The following is an 8,965-nucleotide window of genomic DNA, read 5'->3' as shown; positions in this document are numbered from 1 at the left end:
CCGCAGCACGCCGGGGAGCCCCGCCTCTCGCTCCAGCGCTCTGGTCGCTTCGGCTTCTAGCACTGCCAGGCGGCGCCCGTTTCTCTTTCGAGCTCCATGCCGGTCAGCGCGGCTACCTCCACCGCGAGGGTTCCGTGGCTGCCGTGCTTCTCAGACTGATGCCAGGAGCACGAGGCCTCTCGGCAGGCAGGACGCGCATGTGGGTAGGCGAGAAATGCAGCCCCAGGACCAGGCCGTGCTGCGAGGAGGGGCAGCTGGGGAGAGCCCTGCTCCAGGTCGCCTTTCTTGTCGTCTTTGTTTTTTAGTTATAGTTTTATTTTAAAAGATCAAAGATTAAAACTCACTAAACTCAGTAAATTAGAAATGCAAATGAGAAATAAATGAAAAGGGAAAAAAGAGGCATTGAAAGTTGTGTGGCAGCTGCAGAACTCTGTCTGCATTTCTCTGTTCCTTTGCAAAATCATCCATCTTAACACAGCCCCACACATTCTGCTTCCTCAAACGTTGCACCAATTCCTGGGTATATTTGGGGTGCTGATCCCCAAGATGGCATCTCTTTTGCCCTATCAATTCTCATTTTGGAGACACAGCATAACCCTATTAGTGAATGGTTCAAACAGCTTCCTCATGAGGGAGCCTACAGCATGGCAGATGGAATCTGAAGAAGCAAGATGAGTCAGAGGCTGTGTTATGCAAAGACCTTGCCACCATGTTGCAGGAGGAATATGTTTGGCAGAATCCCAGATTGCATTCCTGGACCAAATCTCTGAAGATGTTCTATATTCTGCAACATTTGAAAGTACTTTCCCAACATCAAGTCCTAAAGAACATCCTGATCAAAAACAGTGTTTCTCACACTCCTGGGTACTTTAAGATCTTCAACTTTTACTGTTTCTTGAAGATCTTCTTTGTTTTTTAGTAAACTTTCAAAGATCACCACTTCAGCCCACAGTTTGACTACAGAGCTTCAGTGTCATTTTATTCTTTGCATTTTTTTCTACTTACTTCTTGAAAACTACAGCTATGAGTACCTTTTACATGTTTTATAACTTCTTTTGCTCGTCTATAGATCATTTGAAGGGTGTCCCAGTTTCATATCATTAAGAAGCAAGCTGAGCCCATGAGATGCACATCCTATTGCAGTAATATGTGGATACTTCTCCATGAGGATCTCCCATGCTGCTTTCATATTGCTGGCATTGTCAGTCAGCACAGCAAATACTTTACCACTCCCAATTTTCTGTAGGACCACATATTTTACAGCTGATATACTCTGCAGTATGTCTGTTCTCTCCAGTTTCAATGCTGTTATAGCAAAATTTATAATTCCTTCTCTCACATTTGTCCATCCATCTGTAAGTAGTGCAAGACACAGTGCTTCATTAATTTTTCCTTGCACAGATTCCATGACACAGTCATATTCCGACTCCAAAAGAGGCTAGCTCAAAGAATGTCTGCTGGGCAAATGGTATGATGGTCTTAGTAATTTCAAAGCTTCCGGCCAGTATGTATTTTCAGTTATTGAAAATGGTGTTCCAGAAGAATACATTGCTCTTGCAAGACCTTGATCAATTTTTTTCCTGATCTTCAGGTGTCATCTTGTCTACAAATGAAGTTATTGAATAATTTTTGAATGCAGCTGTCTTCAGTTTACTTGAAGATGCTGCTGATGGGACAACACTTTGTGTTGCTGCTGATGTTACAGATGGAGTAGAATGAGGACTTCTTGAATGAGAAGGCTGAGAAAAACTATGTGCATTATCATCATTGTGGTCCTCTTCACTTAGATCCATGAAGGATTTTTTAATATCTACAGGACAATTGTTACATACAAGAATGTGTTTTGTCATCCTGGTAACATTTGGAAATGCATATTTCATCTGACAGTATTTGCAAATCACACTTTCCTTCTCAGAAGAACTTGTAATGTGAAAATGCCTCCATATGCTAGATGTTGATCTCACCATTTTCCTGAGGAGTAGGAAAGAAAAATAATTTAATGGTTAGTTTGCAAGAAGACACTAGTCTATGGTGGTGGGAAGGGGAAGCAAAGAACCAGATTAGTAGTAATTAAATCATTATTTACACAAAGGTTATAAAGATAAGCTAATGTAGCTAAATGGTTCAGTTTTCTGAAATCGAATAAATGTAAACTCTTACCTTTTTAAATTTTTAGGTCCTTTTTGTTGCTCTGTATTTTCTTCCAATGCTTTGAGACCTTGTGAAAAGGACAGAACAGAACCAAGCATACCCATGCAAAAACAACCATGCAAAAACAAAACTGAAACCTTTTTCTTTTTTTGTGACAATGGCAGCACCTCCTAAAGGAAGAAATGCATCTTGTCGTGCATTGGAGAGTTCAATTTGTAACCTAGGGCTTGCTTGTCCTCAGTATGCAGAAATTAGAATAATCTGATACTATTCATATTTTTTTAGAAATGATTTGGAAAATATTTGAACAGCTTGTCTTAAATATTTTATTCAACATGTTAAAATAAAACATTCCATAATCTTTTTTCTTTTTTCAATTTTTCCAACTTTTCAGAAAAAAAACAAAAAAGTCTTCAGGAAAAAACCAGAAAAAAACCGTTTTTTATCCAAATTTTTCCAGTTTTTTCCCGGGCATTCACATCTCTAAAGGTGGCACAAGCAGCAAAGCCTATCCCCCTGTTGGTGATCTGGGCGTAGTCTGGTGTGGTCCCAGCTGCATGCAGCTTGGCCAGGATGCCCCGCGTTGTTGAGAGTAGATGGGAATCAACACTTTTGGCCTTTGGCAGTAGCCACACCTGATGCACTTCATCCCACCCTGCCTCATCCTGCCACACCAAACACCACACCAAAGGTCCCATCAGTGACCCTCATTCCACCCAGAAATGCCTTCCCATGCCCTCCTGCCACCCTCCCTATGTCGCTCAGCACTTACCTGCTCCTTCCCAGCAGCTTGGGCTCCCACTGCAGTGTCAATGGGGTGGCGTAGGCCTGCCCACTGGTGCCACTTACTTCCTGGGTGGCACAAACATGCCTTACCAAACATTGCAGCACTGCCAGTAGGGTAGCATTGGATTGGGCTGTAAGGCAGCAAACATATAAATACACAATAAAAGCAACAGGCCAGATAAAAATAACTGGGAATATCCCACAGTTACCCATGTCCAAAAATGAATGTAAATAAAAATGTTTATTTTATGTAATTGAATATTTATGTAAGTAAAAAGTTTAAGTACACTTGTGCTATTGGTCTCTTCTAAAGAGCCATTTCATACAAGCCCTTACATATTGAACTGCATGAAAAAGGAAGCTATTCTACTATGTTGCTCTCAGAGCAAAAGAGACTACACCTCCCATATGCTTCTACAGGAAATTTACACTGATCAGATCTTTTGAACATGGTGGCAGGGGTGACATGAAGGCAAACAGGAGGTAAGTAAAAAATATGTTTACTTACCTCCATGGTTTACATATTTAAAAAAATATTTATTTATACTGGTATTTATATACCACCTTTCTTTGGTTGTCAGATTTCTCCTCAGACTTTAATCCAAGGTGGTTTACATAGGCAGGCTGTTCTAAACCCCCATAGGGATTTTTACAATTCAATAGTTCTAGTCTTTCATAGAACTCCTCGTTCCAGCTGGATTCCTTCCTGGTCTGGCCTCTCTCTGGCCCTTCGCCTCCCACGCTCCACTTGCCACCTAGGGTCAGCTCATCAGTATATCAGCATGTTGTCAGTTCTCTGGTACTTCCGGTTGTTTTGAACTGGCAGCCTCAGATCTTCAGGCATACAAGGCGGCAGCTCTACCAACTGAGCCAGACCTCCTGCCCAAAAAATATGTTTACTTACCTCAGGCTGCCTATGGGTCTCCTTGGACATACACCACCCATTTTGGTGGAGAAAAGAGGCAAGGAGGCTTTTAAAAAAGGAGATAAAATCTGGTGTGCTCAATGCTGCCAGATTCACCCCTTCCTTCCTCCCATTTCCTTCCTGTCCCTGCTCACAGCTCATTCTGCAGCTAACTTATTGGTGCCAGGGGATCTGGGAAGGCCACTGCTGTATGCCAGCACTGCTCGCTGTTTTCAGGAAGCACCTCATAGCAGTATGCAACAGATTTCATGAATGCCATTAGTTGACTGGGCTGCTAGAATGCAAGTTCTGGCAGCACAGCCCAGTGATATGATTGAGCCATCAAGGCCAGTACTGAAAAAGCTGAGAAACTCAGTTACCACTCAGTGAAATTTGTTTATTCAGAAGCTAAAAACACAAAGGGTTTTTCTGCTGTGAGGAATGAAACTGATTAAACATGCATGTGCGTGCATGCACACACATAGAGCCATATTATCCATTAGGCTGACAGGCTGAAGTCTAGGGGCTCTGCAGGAACTAGTGGGCCATCAATTTACATACCCCAATGTTGGGGCACAAGGCCCTGTTGCTCGCGGCAGGCAGCCATGAGCAGTCCACCCTAGCCACAGGGCGTCAAGCCATGGCAACATGAAGCACCCTTGAGGACCTGATCCAGTTTGCAGTGCTGGGGGCAGTCAGCTAGCCGGGGTTGAGCAGCTGCGTGGCTGGATGCCCAGCCCTGCTTCTGGGGGCAGGCAGAGTGGACACCACAGGCCCAGATGCATTCCATGCGCAAGGACTGAGCAGCACCTGTGCACTTGGCCACCTGCCAGCCCAGCTCACAGAGGCAGGTGGCACAACCTCCTCAGCTGACCAGGGCTCCCTACAGCACCAGTGAGACCTGTGGCACAAGCTGCCCACCGGCACACACCTTCCTCCTCAGCCAACCAGGGCTCCTCACAGTGCAGGAGTTGCTAAATGTATGTCCAGTTGAGAAGAAAATAAATTTATGAAATTTTCATCTCTGCTTGTGGGAGCTGACCAACCCCAGGTGCTGCCAAGCTTTAATTAAGAGTGTTGCACAAGACCTGAGGCCTGGCAAAGCTTTGGCAGCTTTAGGCTTGGACAAATGTTTATGAAAATATGTATAATAAAAAATATAGCAGGCAGCATCTCAGAATCGTATATAAAGTACACATTTACGGCACATGTATGTGTGTATATGCTGGAAACCTTGATAGTGAAGTTCAGATAAACAATTCTAGTTCCAGGTTGGTTCTGCTGATGTGGTTTAGGCTAAGACGCCTAGATGCCTTTAAAAGGGGATTGGACCAGTTTCTGGAGGAAAAATCCATTATGGGGTACAAGCCATGATGTGTATGCGCAACCTCCTGATTTTAGGAATGGGTTAAGTCAGAATGCCAGATGTAGGGGAGAGCACCAGGATGAGGTCTCTTGTTATCTGGTGTGCTCCCTGGGGCATTTGGTGGGCCGCTGTGAGATACAGGAAGCTGGACTAGATGGGCCTATGGCCTGATCCAGTGGGGCTGTTCTTATGTTCTTATGTTCTTAAGATTGTGAGCTGGGAAGGAAGAAATCTGATCAATTCTCATCTCAGCCATAAACTAGGCAAACCACTATTCCCTTAGCCCAGCGGTTTTCAAACTCTCAGGGAGAGTTTGAGCCACTCTTAAGTTCTTGCAGGGGAGGCAGCGGGGGCGGAGGGAAGGCAGTGGTGCGATCCTGAGGTTTGCACAGCTCAGGGGGGCTGCAGGGCCACTTACACAAACCTCCTGCAGCCTCCCCGGGAGTGTGGGGAGCCCTGCGCAACTTTCTGCAGGGCTCCCTACAGCTTCAGAAGTGAAAGTGGAGCAATTGTGCTCCACTTCCGCTTTAGTGGAGGCAGGGTGTGATCGATCCACTTTTGCTTTCCTGGGGATTGCGCTGCTGCCCCTTAAGGGGAAACAGGCCAGGGCCCACAGGCTGAGGCGTCATGACACCCCAGTTTGAAAAGCCCTGCCTTAGCTTCTCATTTGCTATATGAGGCAGTGGCCTTCTTTCTCTGCTCTCAAATGTGTGAAAAACTATTTACACTCTACGCTGAAAGATGAGGAACTTTAGGGTCAGCTGGGCCGGCATATGGATGCTGAATCCAGCCAGTGCACCTACCTTGACAGGGAGATTTGCATCTGCTGAGTTTGGCCCACGCAAGTGTCTGGAGTGGGTGAGGAGGAGGCAGGTGGAGGTGGTCCCAGGAGTTGGTGGGTGGGCAGGCAGGGAGCAGGAGGCAGGGCTGGGACCTGGCTGTTATAATGTCAGATCCCAACCCTGAGCAGTGCAGAGTGGCTGTAAGCTGCTCCACTCTCCTTGGACTTATGCCACCTGCAGACCCATTGGGGCTGCAGTGGTTTACCTGGGGGTAAGGGGAAGAGTTTCCCTTTGCCTCCAGCTGAGGCACTTTGGATCCCTATCCCATACCTCCTTGGCCTGCCTGTTCCAACACAAGATAGGATTGTGCTGCATGTCTGATGCATGTGGAATTGTCTGTGCTTAGGAAAAGTCAATTTCAGTCTTGTTTTTGATCAGTTTGTTGACCAAATTATGAGGTAAGTTTTAAATTGAAGATTGTTTTTTGTATACCTTGACTCAAAATATTATACTGTAATGTGTAAGTTTCAGCTGCCCAGCAGTGCATACAAGTCTGTGTTATTCAGGCTGCAATCCTAACCATGCTTTCCCGAGAGTAAGCCCCATTGAACAAAATGGGACTTACTTCTGAGTAGACCTGGCTAGGCTTGTGCCCTCACTTGAATATGTTGGGAAATGTTCTTGATCTTCCAACGGCAGAGTCCTAACCAGGTCTACTCAGAAGTATTGTGTTCAATGGGACTTACTCCCAGGAAAGCAAGGTTAGGACTGCAGCCTAAGGCTCTTGCATAGGAGAGCCAGGGCCCAGTCCCATCCAACTTTCCGATACCGTAGCAGCTGCAGTGCATCCTCAAGTATGGGAGCAAATGTTCCCTTGCCTTGAGGCCTCCGCCTGCCTCCCCACCACAGATGCAGCACACGCCCCACGCACTACCTCGTGGTCCTGGAAAGCCACGCCCTCAGACCCGCGCTTCTGGACCAGCGAGGCGGCTGCCGGGTCACGTCTGCACGTCGTTCCCCAGAGTTACGCAACCGAGAAGGAACAAGCGTGCTCGGCGCCTGGAAGGCTCCCCCGGCCTCTGCTCCGAACCGCGAGGCTCCGGCGCGTCTCTCTGGGGCGCGACCGCCGGCAGTTCTGCAACAGGACCCCGCGCAGCCCCAGAGAGCCCCACGGGAGGCGCTGAGGTCCTGAGGCGCCGCTCTGGGGGAGTGAGCGGCTCAGCATCCGGCCAGGCCGGACTCCGCACAGGTGGCGTCTCTTCAGCCGCGGAGGCTCCGGCTGGGCGCACTTCCGCGGGAGGGCGTTGACAGCGTCTCAGCGCGCGCCTGCCAGGTCCTCCTGTCACCAGCGTCTGCGCAGAAGTGCAGTCGCTGAGATGGGCCTCTTCCCAGGGAGCCAATCCGCCTCCCGCGTGGCCCCGCCCCCGCCCCACTCTCACATGCGCAGAAGTCGTCGGAGCCGGCGATTGGCGCGACGCGCGCGTGCGCATTTCGCCCTACCCGGGGCCGCGTAGCGCTTTGCCGCCATTTTGTCTGCTGCGGACGTCGAGAGGTTTCCTGAGCAGGGAGAAGGAGCTTTCTTCAGACGCGCTTCATGGCGATGGAAGCCTTCCCCGGGCCCACTGGAGAAGCGGCGGTCCCCCTCAGCGGCTCCGGCCCAGAGTGCCTCGCAGGCGGCGCGACGCGGCGCTTGGGCGACCTGCGGGTGATCGACCTGCGGGCCGAGCTGAAGCGCCGCAACTTGGACAGCGGCGGCAACAAGAGCGTCCTCCTCGAGCGTCTCCGGAGGGTAGGCGGGGCGCACCGGGGCGACGCAGACCAGCAGAGGCCTTCGCTGCCGCTCTGGTCTGGCCAGGCGAGGGAAATGGCGCCTGCCGCTGCCGCGCGCGGTCTCCTGTCCTCGGCGTGCCTCTTCCCTTCCCAGCCCTCTCGGACCTCTTTTAAGCAGCCGCCTGAGGACGCGCTGCTCCGCTTTCACAGGCCCGGCTTCTCTGAGCCGCCGCGGGGGTCTCGCGTCTGCAGCTGCCGCCGCCACGCGGGGTCCCCTGCGCGGCCTGAGCACGCAGGCGGTTCCCGGGCAACCTGGCGGGTGCTGAACCGCGGAACTCTTGGGCCAGCTCAGGGCTCTTCACCGGTCACTCTGCGAATCGGAAGCGTAGCTTGGTCAGGGGGTCCCGGTGCTCGCGAAGGCTCCTCGGCATCAGCGTCTGATGCTTCCTCCTCTGCCCCTCATCTCGTTGAGGGTTGCGAGGACTTCCTTCTGCTGGCTGCCCCCTCGCTCGCTGGAGGTTTGTGGCCTGAGAGTCCAGCAGTGGGGAGAGCTTCACCCGTCCTCTTCCTCCACATGCCTCTTGGCTCCTTCCTTGGGCCTGCCCCAGCCCCAGAGCAGCCCTCAGGTAGCCTTACAGAGACCTCTCATCACCAGGGTTATGAAGATTCAAGGCGGAGTCCCCAAGATGGTGGGGTAAGTCTGGAAGTGGATGATTCTCCACAGGCCAGTCCCAGTGTCCATTTGATGTGGAAGGCTGACCCAGTACAGATATTTGTTTAAAAAACGAGAAGCATAATTGTCTGGGTGCAGTTACTGCACCTTTTCCTCATTGGACCTGTACTGTACACTGTTTCTTCCTGTCCTCCCTACACAGCACTGGCACTGCCTTCTGCTCTTGAGGAAGCCACTGTCTCTTCTCTTCCCAAAACCTCCCCCTCCCCCACCTGCCTGCTCATAGCTCTACTGAGCCCCCACCCCCTCCCAAAAGCACTGGCACAATATTTACAGATAACAAGAACAGAGTTATTGATAACAAGCGGTAGGTTCTGTTTCTCACAGATAGTGAAATCAGGTATAAAGAAAACTGACTGTACTCTGTTACTGTTGGCTTTTCGGTTAAGAGAAAGGGGTAAAGAAGTTAGCTTGGTACTGTAACATGCATTCACAGCCAGTGGTATATCATCTCTATTATCTTATTGGGAGTC

The 8,965-nt window shown here is 49.6% G+C and overlaps 1 protein-coding gene across 1 annotated transcript in view; it reads left to right on the top strand.

Annotated features, from left to right (window-relative positions):
- Positions 1-7,489: 7,489 nt before the first annotated feature.
- LOC136659468 (scaffold attachment factor B2-like) overlaps positions 7,490-8,965 on the top strand; it is a 51,858-nt gene continuing 50,382 nt past the window's right edge. Inside the window, exon 1 of the mRNA XM_066636694.1 lies at positions 7,490-7,778. Coding sequence (XP_066492791.1) covers positions 7,584-7,778 — 195 coding nt within the window. The 5' untranslated portion in view covers positions 7,490-7,583. The remainder of the gene's footprint in view (positions 7,779-8,965) is intronic.

The sequence above is a fragment of the Tiliqua scincoides genome, chromosome 8 (assembly GCF_035046505.1).
Source record: "Tiliqua scincoides isolate rTilSci1 chromosome 8, rTilSci1.hap2, whole genome shotgun sequence".
NCBI lineage: Eukaryota > Metazoa > Chordata > Lepidosauria > Squamata > Scincidae > Tiliqua > Tiliqua scincoides.
Note: the sequence above shows the minus strand (reverse complement) of the source record. Positions and strands in the feature narration are given on the sequence as shown.